Raw genomic sequence first — 22,223 nt, forward strand, 5'->3', positions numbered from 1 at the left:
TTACTTCAGTAGTGCTGTTATAATCATAGATTTACCTCATCAGTGCTATTCGTATAGGTTATTGACCTCAGTGGTGCTATAATAATCATGGATTACTTCAGTAGTGCTGTCATAATCAAAGATTTACCTCATCATTGCTATTTGTATACATTATTGACCTCAGTGGTGCTATTATAATCATGGATTACTTCAGTAGTGCTGTTATAATCATAGATTTACCTTAGCAGTGCTAATCATATATGTTATTTACCTCAGTGGTGCTATTATAATCATAGATTACTTCAGTAATGCTGTTATAATCATAGATTTACCTCATCAGTGATATTCGTATACGTTATTGACCTCAGTGGTGCTATTATAATCATGGATTACTTCAGTAGTGCTGTTATAATCATAGATTTACCTCATCAGTGCTATTCGTATAGGTTATTTACCTCAGTGGTGCTATTATAATCATGGATTACTTCAGTAGTGCTGTCATAATCATAGATTTACCTCATCGGTGCTATTCATATACGTTATTTAACTCAGTGGTGCTATTATAATCATGGATTACTTCAGTAGTGCTGTTATAATCATAGATTTACCTTAGCAGTGCTAATCATATATGTTATTTACCTCAGTGGTGCTATTATAATCATGGATTACTTCAGTAGTGCTGTTATAATCATAGATTTACCTCATCAGTGCTATTCGTATACGTTATTTACCTCAGTGGTGCTATTTTAATCATGGATTACTTCAGTAGTGCTATTATAATCATAGATTTACCTCATCAGTGCTGTTCATATACGTTATTTACCTCAGTGGTGCTATTTTAATCATGGATTACTTCAGTAGCGCTCTTATAATCATAGATTTACCTACACACTGTTATTCTAATCATGAGTTTGCCTTAATTGTGCTAATTTATCATGAATTTACCTCAGCAGTGTTATTATAATCATGAATTCACCTCAGTAGTGCTGTTTTCAGTAGTTATGTTTGTGTTAGATATATATTCTGTGTTTCAGTGTTATATCTGCAATCTTTTTTATTGTACATTTTATTATATACCTTTTCTTAGGTCTATAAAAAGAAAGACTGACAGAATGAAAGTCTTTGAAAAGAGTTATAAGCAGTAATTCAGAGCAATTCCCAGAGCGGCCTAGACATTTAAATAGCATAGAGAGGTGAATAGAGGCTGTATGTGCTGTTTTTTACAGCAAGGGCACGTTTCAATGGTCTTATTTTATCTCTTTTCTCCTCTTGTTCTGTATCTTTAATCGTTTTTTTCAAATGCCTCTTATGTCTACCTGTTTTTTTATATTGAAAACTGAAACAAACCGAAACAAAAAACATAATACGTTTACCTCAGTAGTGCCGTTCTAATAGTGAATTTACTTAAGCAGTGCTATTCTAATCATGAATTTACCTCAGCGGTGCTATTGTAATCATGAATTTACCTTAGTACTGCTATTCTAATCATGAATTGAAATAAAGAGGTAACAGTTTCTCTTCTCTCCTCTAGTTATTCATCATTTTTCATTATCTTTTTTTCAAATGCCTCTTATGTCTACCTGTATTTTTTATATCGAAAACTGAAACAAACCAAAAGCAAAAAAAACAAAATACATTTATCGCAGCAGTGCTACGACAACCATAGATTAACTCAGTAGTGCTGTTCTTATCATGAATTTACCTAAGCAGTGCTGTTGTAATTATGAATTTACTTAAGCAGTGCTATTCTAATCATGAATTAATGTCAGCAGTGCTACTCTTATCATAAATTCTAAATACTTATCCAATAAATTCATGTATATCTGCTCCAGAGAGCCCTATTCCATTGGCAATATTTCTCTACAGGAATGAGATAAGCTGTGTATGTGCATTTGCACATCTCTGTCAGCAATGGATGCAACTTAACTAAAAGTAACTGAATGCCTTTATTAGAACGGGTGTCTACAAACATTTGGACATACAGTGTATATCATTTTACGATGTGTGTTGTATCTCAACTAAAGTTGCCATATTGGAGATTGGCCTTTGCTCTCCACTGCTGCTGACTCTCTACTGACTCTCTGTACTGCATTTCCCACAATTCCCCCCTAAGGTGGATATCCTTGCCACATGTCCCCAATCTTCGAATAAAGAGACTTTCACTTGCTCTTAGTCTTCTGAGTACTAATCGGTCTCAACTATGCCTCATATATAACTTATATATTAAGGACTGTTTGTTTCTCACTTACTTTGTGAAGTATTGCCAACTCATTTCTTGCATACTAAGTATACTTTGTCTTTGTTTTTTTTCTGTCTGTTATCCAGGGTTATCTACCCTGGTTTGTTTGTTGACCTTCTGGTTATCTTCTGGTAATTGATGGCATGTGATGTCAGCTACTGCCTTTTTTTTTAACTGGCGCCAGTGAAGCGTCACCAAGCAATCAGAGGAAAGCGCCAGATCCCCACCTCTGATACATCAGCCAACAGACAACCAGCATCACAATTGGACTGCTGAGGGGAAAGAGCACCATCTACCCTCCCAGAATAAGAAATAGCATTGCCAATTCTGCTCTCTCAGACTCCGGCCACTGATAGCAAAGCAGCATGACCCGGAATTTGAACTCATTGACCGCTCCTCTGGTCATAGTGTTAGCCTCTTTGTTTGCTAAACTACTCGTAGCCCCCCAGTGACAAATAGTTCTAAACCATTTCCAAGGCTGTCGTAAGACTGCTGCACATTACTGTGTTTGTCTGATAGTCTTCTATTATCCCTGTTGATCTCAGAGTAAAGCCTTTTCTGGATCAAGGCTGTTTTCTGCTCCCATTGTGTCTTCTATCCAGCTCATTATCATTCTTCATACCCCTACCTTTCGCATTAGTAACCGGCCCAGACCCTTACAGGGGTACAGAACAGTCACGGCAATGCCAGAAAAGTGTCCTGCAGCTAAACAGGGCTTAAATAATGATGGTTAGAGTGTTTATATTCATTCAATCATTTGTCTTTTTTCTTCTCTGTGTGTGACAATGTCACGGTGGGTCTGAAGTCTACCTGGAATTGCTGGGCCCAAAGCAAGAATAGCACCTGGACAAGGCACCAGTCTATCGCAGGGTAACAAATACATACATTCACAAAAACACACACACATTTTAGCATTTAGCAATTTAGCATGGCACATTTACCTAGCATGTGTGTATTCAAAAGCAGTGTGTAAGACTGGTGGAGGAGGAGAACATGCCAAGATGCATGAAAACTATGATTAAAAAAACAGGGTTATTCCTCCAAATATTGATTTCTGCACTCGTAAAATTTTATGAATATGAACTTGTTTTGAACTTGTCTGAAATAAAACAAGAATATTAATTTTACTCAAACATATACCTATAAATAGCAAAATCAGAGAAACTATTTCAGAAACTGAAGTGGTCTCTTAATGTTTTCCAGAGCTGTATATCTATCTATATATATATATATATATATATATGTAAGTAAGTGTGTATAAAAAAGATTATGCATATTTAAATCAGGCCAATCAATCCAGTGTTTCGTGGGTAGAACCCTTGAATGTAGGCTCACTTGAATGACCAATGACTAATTCCAGGCAACAGCTATTGACTTTGCTACTCGACTGGTAGAGAATCAGTGCTCAGTAAATAAAATCAGAGAACAGGAGGTAATTAGTATGGGCAGAATAATGAAAGGAAGCTCAGAGATAAGTCAATTAGCCATTAGCATGGGTCAAGAATTGAATAAAAATAGGAATCATTGATTGGGGGGGTCAAAAGGTGGAGCGGCGAAGAGTCAAGCAAGAATCATAATTCTGCTAACGGCAATTCCTGGGTCCAAGCGCCCGCACACACTTACTCACACAGGCTTCTCTAATGCCTACCATTAGCACATTATTATGCCACCAGCCTGAACTTCAGGCATTTCACACTGACACACATACACACACACACACACACACACACACACACACACACACTACAGCTTTAACTAAAAGACAAAGGCCTTTAAAAAATTCAACAACAGCCACTATATTTCCTCAATATCCCCGCAAAATCTCTTCTGCGTTTCCACAAATCCTCACCCAAATCCCTTATAAAAGCATTAAATATTAACATGCATCTCAACACAAAGAAATAAAGAAATAAATAAACCTCAAAAATAAATACTTTTATCTGCGCCTCCTGCTTCTTCTCCGGCGTTCTTTTTCTCCATTTAGCAGTAGTAAACATCAGCCATACACAAGCAGCTCGCTTTGCGTATGACTTATTTAACAGCACCCTACATGAAGAGACTCCCTTGAAGACACCCTGTGCTCGAAATCAGGTTCCTACACTGTAACAAACCCAAATCTTCATCTAATGCAGTGAATGGAAACCAAGTGGAAAACAGTGACAGCACACATTTCGCAAGATGATGCAAATGATGGTGTTTAGGCAAGTTTGGGCTTCTGGCATATTTTCCTCTTACTCAGTTTGATCAGATAAGACATATTTGGGGTCTAAAGTTTACTTTTTTAGTTTTTCGCTGCAGCTAAAAGTATTGAAGTGTAGGCTAAACAAGTAGGGACATCATTAAAACACCACCTCCACCCACTTAGTATTGAGTAGGGTCTGCTTGTGCCACTAAAACTGATCCATGGCATTCAAGACATGGACTCTACAAGACCTTAGAACGTGTCCTGTAGATACATTCTAGATAAAGGGGGCATATTACTATTAGATCTCTTTTTACACAAGTTAGAATATATAGTATAGGTCTTTGCACAAAATCACGGTCACATAAAGAGATCTCACCAGCTCTATCAATTCTTGACAGTTTAAGTCCCTTTTAGAATGAGCCAATTTAGGGCTCTTTCACTTTTATGCAAATAAGCTGTTGCTGGCCACGCCCCATGTTATCATTAGCAATTACCACATGTTATTGTTAGCTTCTACTAAACACCAAACAAGCTAGTTCTTGCTGAACTGCGATTAAAAAAGCATAAAACTCCCTAATTTACTGGCTTGCCAAAGACACTAGGTACAGATCCCTCCCTCAGACAAGGTCTGCTGGCTAATCCTGCTGTGTACTGTCTGGGGCCCTCAACCCAAATTGACCAAAATTGCATTTCTTCAACTGATCTAGTTCACATGTACATCCAAACCGCTCGTAGAAGCCATAGATTCCTGAAACCAAACCATTTCAACTGATTCACAGAAAATGGATGGATGGATTATTTTCGCATTTGGAGTGTTTAATGGAGAATTTTAATACTCAAGAGGAAATACAAAGAATGCAAGAAAAAAAGTCCTACCTGCTGTTTGGGGGGAGTTCTGATCATGCAGTATAGTCACATATCTTTCAGATACCCTGAAATCTACATAATTATAAACTACATAAAGTCTTTTTTGAGATTATTTTACACCTCTTGTGAAAGAAAACGTGATTTCTGCCAGACTCTATACACATGGACAGTTCTAGCCAGAAGTCACCAGTCACAATCATTACCACCCACTACACTCTCCACTATGGTAATAATGCCTTCTATGACATATTCTATGTATAAGCGTAAACTGTGGATCAAAGAATGGTTAATGGCATTTTCATGAGCATGCTGGCCAGTGTTCAACCTCACGCCTTAACAAGATAGCACCTCACAACTTATTCAGGTGTGGACATTCTCAAAAGCTGGCTCTTGAGTTGACTCTTCAGTACAGTATATCATATTTAGTATCAAAAACACCTTTAATTACTCAATGCATGTGCGATGCAACAGAACAAATCTGAAAATTAGATGTTTTTGGCCAAATTATTCTTCTTCATTAAAAGTGCATTCAGTCAGTGTTCACTGGTCTGTGATCTTCATTATAAAAAAAAAAAAATAATAATAATCTCCACTCTGAGACTGTGCTACTGCCCTGCTTTTTTAATTAAATTAAGCACATTACCAACAGTTCACATTGTCAGGTCACTTTCGCATTTTTAATTTTCACATTCTCTGGTTTTGTACAGTTTTTAGTTTGTATAACTTTGAGTTATCTTTTAGAGGCCTTGTTTTGAACAGTTTATAAATGAGAAGCAGCAAGACAGAATGTCTCTTTTTTTGGTGCAGATTGTTTTTCTGTGGATATTCCATCATATAAATTTAATTAGACAGTGTGTTAACTTGCAACTGGTTCTAGGGAGGTATTTGTTAACATAAATCTACATTTACACATTTACACACACACATACTCACTTTACTTGAGTCAGTGAACCCTGTCTTCCATCAGCTCCTATTTACTGAGCCAGTTCTCTGGCTAAAATGTGCCAGAGCCCCAGGAGGGAAACCAAAGGTGGGCTTCAGTTCCAGAGAGAGCAGCAGTCAGGTCATGCTAAATCTCTGAGGTACTGAAACTAGCTACCGCACTGAAGACATCCAAAGAATATACTGCATGATCTACCCCATTTACAACGGAAAAACTACAGTGCTTCATTCACTCAAGCAAGAGGACTGTTATATGCACATAGTCCCTGTACTTGGAAGTAATAGTCCCTGAACTTGGAAGGGATAGTCCCAGAACTTGGAAGGGATAGTCCCTGAACTTGGAAGGGATAGTCCCTGAATTTTGAAGAGATAATCCCTGATCTTTGAAGGGATAGTCCCTGAACTTGGAAGGTATAGTCCCTGAATTTTGAAGGGATAGTCCCTAAATGTTTAAGAGATAGTCCCTGAACTTTGAAGGGATAGTCCCTATACTTGGAAGAGATAGTTCCATGTACTTGAAAGATATAGTACCTATACTTGAAAGAGATAGTTCCATGTACTTGAAAGATATAGTACCTATACTTGAAAGAGATAGTCCCTGAACTTGGAAGGGATAGTCCCTGAATTTTGAAGAGATAGTCCCTGATCTTTGAAGGGATAGTCCCTAAACTTGGATGGCATAGTCCCTGAACTTTGAAGAAATATTCCCTAAATGTTTAAGAGATAGTCCCTGAACTTTGAAGAAATATTCCCTGAATGTTTAAGAGATAGTCCCTGAACTTGGAAGGGATAGTACCTGAACTTTGAATGGATAGTCCCTGAACTTTGAAGGGATAGTCTATGAACTTTGAATGGATAGTCTCTAAACTTGAAAGGGACAGTTCCTGAACTTTAAAGGCATTGTTTCTTAATTTGGAAGGGATAGTCCCTGAACTTTGAAGGGAGAGTCCCTGTACTTTGAAGGGAGAGTCCCTGTACTTTGAAGGGAGAGTCCCTGTACTTGAAAGGGATAGTCTATGAACTTTGAAGGAATAGTCCCAGAACTTGAAAAGGATAGTCCCCCCTGAACTTTGAAAGGAATAGTCCCTGAACTTTAAAGGGACAGTTCCTGAACTTGAAAGGCACAGTCCTGAACTTGATAGGGATAGTCCCTGAACTTTGAAGGGAGAGTCCCTGTTCTTGAAAGACATACTCTATGAACTTTGAAGGAATAGTCCCGGAACTTGGAAAGGATAGTCCCCCCTGAACTTTGAAAGGAATAGTCCCTGAACTTTAAAGGGATAGTTTTTGAACTGGGAAGTGATTGTCCCTGAACTTGGAAGGGATTGTCTATGAACTTGGAAGGGATTGTCTATGAACTTGGAAGGGATAGTCCCCAAACTTGAAAGAGATGGTCCCTGAACTTTGAATGGATAATCCCTGAACTTGAAAGTGATAGTCCATGAACTGTAAAGGGCTTGCATCAATACTGATACTAAAAGACAGATTGGCACACCCCTAATTTGAATGAAGCAGATGTCCCTTATATTTCATGACCATACATTCAAATTTAAGACCTTTTTTTGCTATAAAGTTACAAATTTACAGATTTGAGTGTATGAATGCTTCTTCTGAATTTTCCCCCCAAAAAATCCACCACAACTCATTTGCCTTCGTTTCTTTTTGCTTAATTTGTTTGGTTTTATTCCCTGGTTGTCAGTGGATCAATCTGTTCAGATTAAAAATTGTTGTCCATAATGCACTACCAGACTACGTTCAGGGTTGGGTTGAAAAGTGATACATTCTTGATCAATTCTGAGTGCCCTAAAATACCCAGCAGAGAATCAGATCAAATCTTGAGATTTAAATCGTATGGTGAGACCTTGGCTTATGATATTCAACTGCAAAGCGAACTGACCAGAGTCTGACCAGAGACAGCCTTACTGTAAGAAATACTCAAATAACTCAAATACTGTAAAAAACATGATAAAATATATATGTTTTATACCTTATGTAACAATAACAGCTTTTGAGGCAAAACCTTTAGGATTTTAGATTTGCTTTTACTCTTTTTCCCTCCTTCCCTCCGGTCTGGAATTACTCATCATTCTGTGTTTTTGTCAGGTAGTTGATAGTCCCAACACAGAGGAGAAAACCCTTTCTGAATTCAGAGGCTCAGTATGACAGTGCAGCAGAGAGAGAGAAAAAGGAAAAAGAGGGAAATAACGAGGGCCCTATGATTGCAGGCTTGGTGGGTGGTGGCAGGTATTTAACACAATGGAAATGAAAGCAAATCAGATTTGACACTCTGTCATATCAATGTAATTAGCACGAGGGGACTGCGTTTTTTGGCGCCATCCTGGCGGCAGGTTTAGGATCAGTGGCCAAGCGTGTGATTACACCCCTCACAACTTTTGCCACGGCAGAACTCCCAACAATAGAGATAATGAGGGCGGTTAGAACGTTGAATATTGATTCTCCGGATCCCTCAGCCAAGCATGTTGCCGTTCTTTCTGCAAAGCACATAAGTAATACATGATGTTGCCTGCTGTGAAGTAGCGATCTTGGGGCGAAAGCAAGTGCGTTACATGTAGAGATGCTGTACGTGGCTAGAAAATGGGTCTTTCTCGGAATCTGAGCAGGCAATGAAGAAATGTGTTCTGGCAGTTACAAAGCATTTCTTTTTTTTTTTTGTATCAGTATCTGTCATTCTCGCAAAAGACTAAAGAAGAAGAATCTAAGAATCTACTCACCCCCTCCCTCCCCAATTATGTTCGCATTGTCTTGCACGCGAATGAATAAATGATGGCTCGTGAGGCGCTCAGCAGTAGCATGGCACGTTGCAAGCGATATCTACCCACCAACCTCGCCTTGGCAAGCCCCATCGCCATCTTGGAACGAATGTCAGCCAAGATTCAGGCTCCCAGGGCGACCCTGAGATAAATCCTCCGACTTTGAGCGTGGCGCCGGGCCATGTACTACAGCTAGCAAGAGAAAGGGGGCCGGGAAGTGAATTTGTAAACACTAATTAGAGGAGAGGGAGGGGGTAGAGCAAGATTTTTTTTGGACGAGTACATTATTTATGGCGTCCCATCGCCGCCTTCTCCAACCGGGCAAATGCCAGTGTTAAACAAATACTGTTCTTCACAATCCATTAGCGGAACACACCACCACAAGTATAGTAACACAAACGCACCAACATGTCCTGCTTTTAAGAGTCTTATGTGACCATCTGTGTGTATCTTTGAAAAGAATTGATTGGTAGAGCTACAAGTGGTAGCTGGGCAGAACATTGGGCAGAATGTTCAAAATGTTTGCCTTACCCTGAGCGTAGCCAATCAGCCAAGACGTGTTTGGCATCTGAAGTTTGAAGGTTGTATAGCCAACTGTTCATACAAAAGTAACACAGTTCTGCAAGGTTTTCCTTTCAAAATTCATTTAATTGGTAATAATAACTGGTATGTTTTGGCACTTCCCAGCAATTTTGTCAGCTACTGTTAATTAGCGCTTACTTTATTTTATTTTTAGGTGTGAAGTCAGTAAGTACTGAAATTTGTTTTTCTTAATACATCTTGACTAAAAAACACAAATGGAATCATTACAGTGTCTTTTAAAGCAAATGTGAAGGTTTATTTAATAGAAATATGTATTATTTTATTTTCAGTATTTTCTTCATACATCTTTCAAAAGAATTTTAAAGGTCCCTGAGCAGTTCAAACCTTAAACTATTAAAGGTAAGACCTTTTTTTTCTGAGTGGTTGACTGAATAAAGCATCAGTATCAACACATTAACAACATTTCAGTGTAGTAGCATTATTATATCATCTGAATACATTGAGGTAAGTATCTTAAATATATATTGATGATGCATTACTTATATTTATTAGATGTACTGTTTACTCTTTATATGTTACGTGAAATAGAGGTCATATCCTGCTACTATTAAGCAACCCTAATCCAGCCTTACCATGAAACTGTGATTACACAAAAATCTAATTTTGTGTTAAAATGGTCTTTTCTCTGGGCACTTTTATTACTCCTGCACCTGTGTCTACCAGTGATATCCTGGCTATGGACTCCATTGCCCAGAATGCACCACACACTGACATTACTCATTTACTCCCTTACATGACACCCTCCAGACCACAAATCACCTGAGTATTCATTTCACCTGTTCACATCACTATAGATACACTTCTGCACTTCACTCACAGCCAAGTATTAGATTGGTTCTGTCTGTCTTTACAAAATGTTTCTCATGCCTACTGATTTATCTGCATGTGACATTCTTTTTGTATTTTTGACCACGATTTTGCCTTGACCTCCTATACCTCCCTGCCATGTTTTTGACCTGCACTGTCTCAAGATTCTAGGTATGTTTACCTTCTTTTTAGCTTTTTGTTACTGATCTTGCCTGTTGTTGACAATGAGTTTGGATTAACCCTTTTTAATAAAATCCTTTATTGTATCTGCACTTGTCTCATCTCTGCCTGGCCCTGACAATTTAGGATATTTAAACATTTCTTCAAAAAGGAAGTAAGTTATATTATTCTGCTTGTATTATTGTATTATTAGTTTTTTTTATTTTACTATTGTTATTATTACTGTAGCCGTGTATTATGTTATTATTATTTTCATGGTATAAAATAGTCTTAAAATGACTAATAATAGTATAGTTGATACCAATTATGTCTGGGACAATATATCATTAAAAAAGGGAGCTATCGTCTATAGTCATCAAAGGGTCAACATGAGGACCAATTTCGTTCCAGTTCAGTTACCGTTCGTGAGAAATCCGTGAGGCTTCTCTTTTTTTTAAGCGCCTGAAAGAACCAAGATTTGCACTTGAGAAACGTTCAGAAAGAGAAATGCATAATGAGCTAAACCTGAGGCTAATTACTTTACTGACTAATGGCGGTACACTTTCAACATGCTTAGACTAATGTGTGCCTCCTGCCGATCCAGAAACCCTCGAGTCGAAGTAATGAAGATGACCCAGGCCTCAAGTGGGTCACGTGGCTTGGTTTCACGTAATGGTTGTGCTCACTCACAAGAATGTCACGAGAGTTTAAAGGAAGGTAAAAAGAAACTTCCCTCAATCGCTTGCGGTGATAAAAAAAAAATCTATTGATAAGTGAGAAATGTCCACATTTTCTACCGAGGCCGTAGATTTCCACCGAGACGTCTGCGCTTCAAAGAAAGCCCTGAAGCGCGTGATGGTGGAATGTATGAGAATGACCTCCATCTCTGTGAAGCGAGTCTGCATTAGACTCCATTCAAGTGTGCCGGTGCACCACCTTGCATCTTATGCTAATAAGTAGTTTTGATTTTCTCATTGAATGTACGACATCAAACCGCGGCGGGGGTATGTGCCATGTGGGGGGAAAAAAAAGGCAAAACTGTCAGAATATTAACATACTATTGATCAAGTTCTTTCTCGCTGTTCCCGTCATTTTCTCTCCCGTCTCTGATACAAAAAAATCCAAAGTTGAGCTTCCAAAGACCCTTGGCTCGTGCTCCAGTGAGTTACGAACTAAGTTGAGCCCAGAGAGTCGGCGATAATAACAGAGAACAGCAGCGAGGTAATAGCTGTCACTTCACGTCTGTCAGAATGACTGAGGCTGAAATATTGCTCATAAACTGCCAAGATCACGAAATACCAGAGGGCCTTAGTAAGTAATAGCCCACACAAAGAGCAACAGACAAGGTAGAGGAGGGAAACCAAAGGAGACAAAAATGAGACGAGAGCGTGAAACTGCAAAAAAAAGAATAATTTAGTCGCAACGCAGACAGCGCAAATGATGGAAGGCAAAAGGAGACCAAAATAGAGCCGTGTTGACATGAGGACAAATTGGAATAGAACACAGTGAGCTCCTTTGTGGACATGATTTGCCAAACTGCTCTGAAAAGAAAAGCAAAAACAGTGAAAACCAAAACCATAACCATCCCTACAAAGCTTTAAAGGCCAATTTAGTGCATGCTTTTGTGTCGAATCTACCTCATAGCTGACGCATATCCTATATTTAACCATACACCCTACGCCATGACCTAAAACGCACCCTACTACATATCCTACACTGCACCCTACTCTGTATCCTACTACATAGGCTACCCTGCACCCTACTAAGTATTCTATACCGTACTCTACACTATACCCTACGTCATACCCTACACCGCACCCTATCCTATACTACACCCTACTACATATCCTAGACCATACCCTACTTTGTAACCTACATTATACCCCACACCACACCCTACTACATTTCCTACACAGCACCCAACAATGCATCCTAGACCGTACCCTACTCTGTACCCTACACCATATCCTACTATGTATCCTACACAGCACTCAACTATGTATCCTAGACCATACCCTACTCTGTACCCTACGCCATTCCCTAAAACCACACCCAACTACATACTCTACACTGCACCCAACTTCTTATCCTAGATCGTACCCTAATCTGTAGCTTACACCATACCCTACTATGTATCCTACACTGAATCCTACTACCTATTCTAGACCGTACCCTACTATGTATTTCAAACCGCACCCTACTACCTATCCAAGATCGTACCCTACTCTGTACCCTACTATGTATTTTAAACCGCACCGTATTACGTATCCTAGATCATACCCTACTCTGTACTCTGCATGCCATACTATACTACATTTAACATACTACGTATCCTACACCATAGCCTGCTCTGTAGCCTACAACTTATTCAACACCATACCCTAAACAATACCCTATACTGTACCCTATGCCATACCTTACACCGCACCCTACACTGCACCCTACTGTGTATCCTACACCATACCTTACACTATACCCTATACTGTACCCTATGCCATACCTTACACCGCACCCTACACTGCACCCTACTGTGTATCCTACACCATACCCTACACTATACCCTATACTGTACCCTATGCCATACCTTACACCGCACCCTACAATGTATCCTACACCATACCCTACACTTTACCCTATACAGTACCCAATGCCACACCCTACACTGCACCTACAATGTATCCTACACCATAGCCTACTCTGTATCCTATACCATACCCTATAACATACCCTATGCTACACCATACCTTTGCACTAGTGTGCAGAGCAATGCAGATACTCTTAATGCACCAGTAAAAATGTTCACAACTGTGTAGATCAAAGGGTTAAGCATTTAAGGGTTAAAAACCAAGGTGCAGAAAAACAGTTCTTTGGAGTAATGCCATAGATGAAATATAGTGTGTTTATTTGCTCTTGTTTATGGATTTTAAAACTACCAATTGTTAATAGCAATAACAATTGCTATTCACCATTGTTACAAGCTATTGTTACCTGTAGGTTTAAAAAATGTTGCTAAATTAAAAGTTTCAATTTTATTTTAGAGCTCATTTTTAAGTTTACATTGTCAGTTACATTGTCAAAAGCAAGTATTACATTTAGAGATATTTTTTTGTAAACTCTCATGACTCGTTTTCATTTCCATTTCGTTTCCATTTCATTTCTGTACTAACAGTTTACAGCCTATATATTGTTTAAAACTTAACCCCTCTTTTAATCTGTAAGGTCTTCAGTGTATCTTAGGGGTTAACTTCTCAGACTTAACCTCCTCAGACCAGCCAAAATAAAAATGTTAATAATGATAAAAATAGCCATTTTCTCACTCAAGCCTGGCACGCTTCTCTCTTTGCCCATAAAACAAGGCAGCAACAGCCTCCAATGGAGACAAAGCACTACTGCTGGACAGCAGACAGCGAGAAACATGCTTGAGTAGGCATTCTGCGGGCCGGGGCAAATTCTTTCAAAATGGATGCTTCAGTCTTCAAGGTAATTATAGAAGATGTACAGCTGAGGGGATGGAGAAAGAGAACAGTCAGGCAATAACCCTTCCCCAAAAGTGCCGCTCCTGCTATCACTGATGCTTACAAAACCACTTCCTAAAGCCAAACTTAATGTCTTCAGACAGGGCCTCCACGCACTGGGGTAGCAATTTACATCTCCGGCTGGGAGTCGTTGGGTTTTTTATGTGTGTGTTCTTTTGGGGTGTGTTTTTTGAGCAAGAGGCTAAAGTGCTACAGTCAACATTCATGAAGACACAGTAGCTTAGATCAGTGGTTCTTAAACATTATAGACCAGGTACCAATTACCATCAAACTAAAAAGTCAAAATACCACCTAAAAGTCATCCACAGAAACATCATATAAAAGCAAACTAGTGAATAATATGGACAAAAATGCAATGTGTAATAGCGCTGGTTGGATATCATGAGGTCAAGGTGAAATACAAGACATTAATACTACTGAAAGATATACTCCAAATTCCGATAGAAATGCTTCAAAATGACTTTTATTATAAAGATCATTACACTTGGAGAAAATTCTATTTTTCTCCAACACCAACAACATGTTATCGTCTCCAATCAAATCAGGCAAATTCTTAAGACCCAAGGATTTGGACATCTCCTGGTACGCACATGCATTTACTACATAAAAAAAAAACATTGAAAACATATTTTTTTTTTACCAATGGTATATGTACCACAGTTTGAAAAGCACTGGCTTAAATGATAAAGCTGAGTCTCTGTGAGTATGAGTCTGGAGTATTCATAGGAGAGAAGCTAAATGGGTTTCTATCCATTTTGCATCAATAAAGTGCCCAAAAAGCTTTTTTTTGGCCTAGAGAATAGTTGAATGACAAGAACTACATATAAACAATACAGATGTAGTCTCATAATAGAAATGTGCTGTACAGTATGTAGGGGCTGTGCACTGGCAAGAACTTGACGATACATTGGTTACGATACAATATATCGCAAATATAGTGCAATACATTGAAAAAAAAAACATTTATTTAGCATTTTTGTCAAATTAATTTTTTTAGATTTTCAAACAAAGTTTAATATTACAAAATACAACCTGAGTAAAACGATGATTTCATTTTTTTAAGGGGGAAAAAATATCCAAACCAATCTAGACCTGTGTAAAAAAGTCTTTGCACTTTTTGAAAAGCTGAGTTCACTTTCGCTACCAACCACAACCAGGCCTGATTACTGACAGACCTGTAAAATAAAAAAAATCACTTAAATACAACCTGTCTGACAACAAGAAGCAGCAAAAAGATCTAAAAAAAACAACACATTATGCCTCAATGTGACGAAATTCGAAACCAGATGAGAAAACAAAGTCACTGATCATCTATCAGTCTGGAAAAGGTCAAAAAGTCATTTCTAAGGCTTTGGGACTCCAACGGATCATTATTTACAAATGGAGAAAACATGGAACACTGGTGAACCTTCCCAGGAGTGACCAACCGACCAAAAATAGGTTGGACAATTTTTACAGAATGTTTACAGAAAAAATTGGTAGATTGGAAGAAGGATGCCAAATAAAGATTAAGAAAAAAAAACAACAAAGCAAGAAATAATAAACCAAAAATATATAAAAATAAAGTTAAATGGTGTTACATTTACAGCAGAATTACAGCAGTATGCACAAGATTATATGATATGAATATAATTAGGGATATTATTTGCATCTAAGATCATGAGGTATCTACAGCAACGAGATGTGGCAAAGAGCAAAAAACTTTATAACTATTATATTATATTATATTAATCTCAGTTATTTCTGTTTTTTGTTTATCCAAAAGAAATGCATCCACATTACTTGAAATAAAATTTATTTCCACTGATTTTCATTCAAAGTGGTGTCCTTTTACCCCAAAATTGCCTTTTCAGAGACATAATAGTGAAAATATATATATATAAAAAATGAACTGCAGCATTCTCTGGTAGTTATTCTACTGTCTGTATCAAGAAGGCATTTCCTTTCTAGAGTGCAAAACATGAACCCAAGCATCCTAGAGAGAAGCTGCAACCTCACTTAAATGCATGCTGTGAAATGATTTAGCTGAAATAAGCTTGACGCAAGAGCGGTTCATTCGAAATTCAGAGCTTAATGATGTGAAGGCAGCGGTGTCCTACAGTTGGGAACATCTGTGCGTCACCCGTGTGCAAATTCATCATCAAACATGTACGAGGGCACTGTCATTACCAAATTCCAAAAAAAACAGCAAAATTAACTCCTTAAACAGTATCAGAAACGTTTAATGTAGATTATGTTAAAATAACAAGAATTAATTGTATTCTAAGTAATTCTAAGCTTTTTCTATTGGTCTATTTGTTATGACAAATCTTCACAATGCAAAAAAGCAGCTGGTGTTTACAAATAATGCAGATCAATAATTAAACAAACAACGAAAACAGAGATAAAGGGCTTTGTATTGACAGCAACCAACTGCATAGAAAAGAGTTGGATAAAAATTATGCAGCCTTAACTAAGAAAAGAGGTGTTCAAAAATAAGTCCCTTCCTTGCAATTTTAGTTTGGGATTAGTGGCAACTATTATGTATAAAACTAAACTTAGTCTTTCTGCAGTACGTAAATGAAGTAGTTGCAAACATTTAATTGTATGAATTTTTTTTTCCTGACCCATGTTTCTGTCTGGACTGGCTGTAAAAAAATTTGACTGGGATTCCTGCCACCTTTGTTACAAACATCTGAGTGTCAATGTTGTCATGTGACCACTGGTTGGTATGGGCAGTGTCTCCATATGAGGCCAAAGGGTCAGCATTTTAAACAATTAAGTATCATGCTGAAGAGAAGCAGAAATATAATGTCCCAAATAAGAATGCAAGGTCTCTTTTATGGGGGGTCCGCCGGTAATTTTAGTCCCGTCCGGATCCACATCTCTGAGTTTTGTCACCCCACGGAGATCCACGTAAACACAACAGCTAGTGGAAATGGAGGAGCTACTGAGCGCGATGTCATGTGACCGAGAAAGCCAAACAAATCACTGGACCTTCTTTTTTTTTATTTGCAGTCTGGATGCAAGAGTTTTATCACTGAGTGAAGTGTGAAATATTTTTTACAGATGTCACCCTGGGAAACGAATCCCGTCTAGATAGGGCATAAGGCTTTTTCACACACTGGCAAATGTGGATCAGAAACAGCAGTGCTGCTGGAGTTTTTAAACACCTCAGTGTCACTGATAGACTAAGAACAGCTCACTAACACACCAACACAACTAACCATTGGAGAACAAGTGAAATTGTAAAAGCTAATGAAGCTTGAACAGAACTAGAAGAATTACAGATCTTTAATTATAAACTACATTATTATAAACTAGTATATGATAAGTTAATTGGAGCTGAAAAATGGACCTTGTGTGTAGAAAGTGTAGAAGGAGATGGTTTTAATGTTATTTTTAAGTGTTTTTTGAAGGGTAGATAGATAGATAAAGTATATAAAACATCTAAAAATGTCAATTTACTAAAAACAGAAATGAGCACAGTTTATTTTTTTTACAGCAATTCCTCACTTTTTCTCATTTTTCACAAGCGACTTGCACAGAGCTGTTTCAAATAACGACAGGGAACTCCACATCCCGTGGTCATATTAATGATTATATTAATCACTGCCAAATGCTTTTGCAACATGGCATCAGGAATAATGTGGGCCTATTTCACTGTATAATTTATTACATAATGTATTGATGGGGCAGATACGCAGGTGGCCTAATTGAATATTGAGTAGGAGCCGACCCCCTGATCCCCTACTTCTTTAGTCCATATACTGCAGTCCTTAAACAGTCAGAAAACATCTCATCATAATGTCATAATGCATACATAATAAGGTAGTGCACAGGTACAGACAATGTGAAGGTACCATTGTGAACCGCTGTGTATTATATATATATATATATATATATATATATATATATATATATATATATATATATATATATATATATATATATATTGTGGACTGACTCAAAACATTATGAGAATGTCTTATGCAAAATGCAGTTGTATTGATCATATATCAATGTATTACACCTTTTATTCTTTAACTAACAATACTGAAGATTAATAGTACTGTAGGATTTATCATTTCCCTGTATTGTTATGTTATATTATGTTGCTTATGAAATGACCCCCCCTCCTGTGTCAAGCAGTACCTGGTACAGCTAGTGGCACCTTTGGTACCTTTTTCTCTCAGGAGAGTAAGAAAATATAAGCCATAAAAGCCATTAAATGGGTTTATTCTGCTTCTAGGAGCATTAATCCATAATTCATGTAGACTACTTACACTTTTTTTTTTAAATGATCTTAAAAAAAAGACATTTCCCAAATCTGTACAATCATACACTATGTTCTATTAGTCTAGACATGACAGGAGTTTAATATAAGGTCTTTTCCCTGGACCAGGCTGCATTACCTCATCCTCAGGGCCCTCTTAGCAGCTGTCTGGGAGCATCTTTTAAAAAGCCCTTGGGGTAAACCCATCGGCGGGCCGCTCCGCTCTCTCCAGCTCTGGACGCCCCCTTTTGGAGAGCCGGTGCAACTGCTGCCCTCTCAGATTGTGCCCTTTACAAAAAAAAGTTTATTATTGCGTTAGTAAACGTGATTTAAAAAAACTGAAGTAAAACTAGTCCGAAAGTGTGTGTAGAAAACAAAAAAATGGCGGGAAATGCCTAAAGTGCAAACACAGCAGGTAAAACTGAGTCTAAAATGTACATGTATGCAGAGAAGAGATGCAAAACAACATAACAGAACATCAGCATTCTATAGAATTAAGTCAGATACATAAAGTAACAGTATATTTTTATACCATAGGACAAACAGTTCAAATGGAAACCCCTCAAATGTACAACGTGACCCCTCAGGTCCAACTATTACCAACCTTAAAAGTACAGAGAACCAACTGCAAGAAATACAGCTCTGGAAAGAAACAAGAGACCCCTTCAGTTTCTGAATCAGTTTCTCTCATTTTGCTATTTCTATGTATATGTTTAAGTAAAATTAACATTATTGTTTTATTTTATAAACTATAGGCAACCTTTCTCCCAAATTTCAAATAAAAATATTGTCAATTAGAGCATTTATTTGCAGAAACATTGAAAAAAAAGTTAATATTAAGAAAGTTTTAAGAGTTCAGAAATCAATATTTGGTTTAATCACAGTTTTCATGCATTTTGGCATGTTCTTCTCCACCGGTTTTACACACTGCTTTTGGATAACTTTATGCCATTGGTGCAAAAACATCAAGCAGTTCAGCTTGATTTGATGGCTTGTGATAATCCATCTTCCTCTTAAGTATATTCCAGAGGTTTTTAATTTGGTAAAATCAAAGAAACTCATCCTTTTTAAGTGGTCTCTCTTTTTCCAGAGCTGTGTGTGTAAATAGCACAAATACGTCCATTAACTAAATGTCCTGAAGTGATTTATTAATAGCACCTCAGTAGCACAACCTTTACCACCCTAGTGGCAGTTTTGTATCTTTTTGTTGTTAAATATTATTATAAGAGTGTAGGCCTGGCCCCGTGTTTTTCTACCATGTTTAAATCCAAACGCTGCACCAGTTGCAACCACGTTATGCCCATATCCCAACTCTAGCACTTTCCTTCATGATTATTTCAAAGGTTCCTCAGCCAAAACAAACCAGTACAAGTCGGCATTTATAATTTAGATCGCACACGGCACTGTCAGAAAAAATAAAAAGTACAGGTACATTTTGTTCAGCAAAGTACAAACAGTACAACAAAAACCCTCAAAGGTACAGCATGATCCTTTAGATTTAATTTAGTCCGTTAAATGTTTATAGAGGAATATATAGAATATATAGAACACAAATTGTCATTAAACTAAAGGTATCAAAGACATACTCTTGAGGATACCACTTAAGCGACAGTTTTGTAAACAATAAAATCAAGAGTGTGGCAATTGGGTGGTCTCGCTTAACTGTTCCAAGACGACTTCCCAGAGACCCCAGAGTTCCACAACACAGCAACACAAGCAATCAAACAGACACATCCGCGAATAAGCCCAGCAACTGACTAATGTGGTCAATTTCCTTTCATTTTCAGAACGGCAGAACATGAGAATAGCAGAATTGGAGCAAATAATGGAGGGAAAGGAGTGCAACAGGGTTTTAGAAAAAAGAGAACAAATGAGGACGGTTTCTTGAACACATATTCATATTCTTAATTACACCAAACATGCAGTCAACACAGAAAAATAAGCTACTTTGCGACTTTTGAATCCCTTAAAACATACAGTAAAATCGCACAACCCCAAGATCAAAAGATCAGATGCCAATACTAAGCCTTACATTTAAGGCTCCAAATGGGCTTTTTTAATGAAAGCCTTTTTTCTTCAGAACAGCAGCATAGAAGAATCTCAGAATAAGAGCAGAAAATAAAGGGAAGGGAGTGCAACAGGGACTTTCAGGAGGGTGTGCTGAACACATATTCATCTTGATTGCACCAACCTTGCAGTCAACACACAACAACAAGCGAAACAGTCGAGTAAGTTCTGCTACTTTGCGACTTTTTCAACCTTCTCAAGACGTACAGTAAAAATCGCACAATCAGATTGAGCCTATATACCTTTGGAAGATCAATGGGAAAAAAAAGATCTATATGGCTACAGTTGAAGTATTTAAAATAAATAAATAAATAAATAAAAGCCTGGAGGTGATAAACCAGCTGTGGATGATCGTGAACAAGAGGATGTAGAGAGGTAAGGTAAGAGGTAGGGAGGCAGGTGAAAAGATAAAAGAGAGAGAAAAACAGAGCTAGAGAGGACTACTCACGCTGCTGTTCTGTCCGGTCCAGTAGACCACAGCGTGGTTATGCGCCGAGTCTCCGGCCAGGGCGAAAGTACTGCTGGTCAGTTTGGCTTCGTCCAGCTTTGAACCGGACACCCGACCGTCGTCGCGGCTCCAGCGACCGTCCGATCCGTCCCTACGGCCATCCAACAGCAGCCCGTGACTCCTCGTGCGCTCATCCGAAGGGGTCTCTGAGTCGCCCAGGTTGGGGTCCCTGCGCCCGGTCAGTTGGGCAGAAGGGTCCGGACCCGGCGCGCTTCTTTTGCGCCTGGATGTCGGCGGTGTCCAGCGTTCCGCGCCCTCCTCCGTACTCGCGGCCACTTTCGGGCTCCGCCCGCGCGCTCCCGCACTTTCCAAAACAAGCGCGGTCGGGCGAAAGTCGGCGCGAGCGCTGTCCAGCGACTTATCCAACGTCGCAATGGGTCCAAAACCCTGGTCCATTTGCAGGGCTCCGGTCGCGCTCCCAATCCGGGCTGGCCGCGGGCACGAGCCGCAGGTCACTTCGGCTCCACCGGGAGCCACGAGCAGCGCAGACCAGCCGAGCCACGCGCACAGAGCCAGGGCAGCCCGCGCGCTCTCCATGGTGCTGAAAGTGGGAGCCGTAAAGTCAGGGGGTCCGCGCGCTAGCTCTATACTCCTTCCCTGTATCTATATATCTCCACAGCGGTGGGAAAGCACTGTGTGCGCGCGCGTGTGTGTGTGTGTTTCTCTGAGTGTGTGTGATGTGTGGTGTGAATGTGTGTGTGTGTAAATGTGTGTGTGTTAGGAACCCCCCCTCCTCCTCCTCCTCGTGAAGCGGAGAAGCAGTTTTACGGAGGAGCTCGAGCTCCGGTTTGGTGAGAGAGCAGAGCGCAGCGCTCCTCAGCTAAACTGCTCTCCTCCATCAGGGGGGGCATCAGATACAGCAGCGGAGGAGGAGAGAGGGGGGAGGGGGGGCGGAGCTGTGTGTGTGTGAGAGAGCGAGAGAGAGAGAGAGAGAGAGAGAGAGAGAAAGTGAGACAGCAAAAATGGGGAGAGAAGTGGGGACATGAGTGAAAGAGAGACAATGAGAAATTGCAGAACGAGAAACAGAAACAAATATGGAGGGGAAGAGAGTTTAGAAAAGTGACAGCGATAACTAGTGAAAGAGAGAGAAACAGCAACAGAGACAGAGAAAAACAGAAACAGAAAAAAGAGCGAGCAAGAGAGAGAGAGAGAAAGAGAGAGCAAAAATGGGGAGAAAAGTGAAGGCCTAAAATAGAAAGGGAGAAAAAGACACAGAGAGAGAGAATAATAAACAATGCAAGAGAGATAGTGATTAGTGTGTGTGTGTGTGTGTGTGAGAGAGAGAGAGAGAGAGAGAGAGAGAGA

The 22,223-nt window shown here is 39.0% G+C and overlaps 1 protein-coding gene across 1 annotated transcript in view; it reads right to left on the bottom strand.

Moving 5' to 3' along the window:
• The window catches only part of sorcs3 (sortilin related VPS10 domain containing receptor 3), a 469,314-nt gene extending 447,753 nt beyond the window's left edge, over positions 1–21,561 (bottom strand). The window contains exon 1 of the mRNA XM_049469785.1: positions 20,859–21,561. Within this exon, the coding sequence (XP_049325742.1) occupies positions 20,859–21,455 (597 nt within the window). The 5' untranslated portion in view covers positions 21,456–21,561. The remainder of the gene's footprint in view (positions 1–20,858) is intronic.
• Between the last annotated feature and the right edge of the window lie 662 nt (positions 21,562–22,223).

Source organism: Astyanax mexicanus, chromosome 21 (genome assembly GCF_023375975.1).
Source record: "Astyanax mexicanus isolate ESR-SI-001 chromosome 21, AstMex3_surface, whole genome shotgun sequence".
In the NCBI taxonomy this organism is placed as follows: domain Eukaryota; kingdom Metazoa; phylum Chordata; class Actinopteri; order Characiformes; family Acestrorhamphidae; genus Astyanax; species Astyanax mexicanus.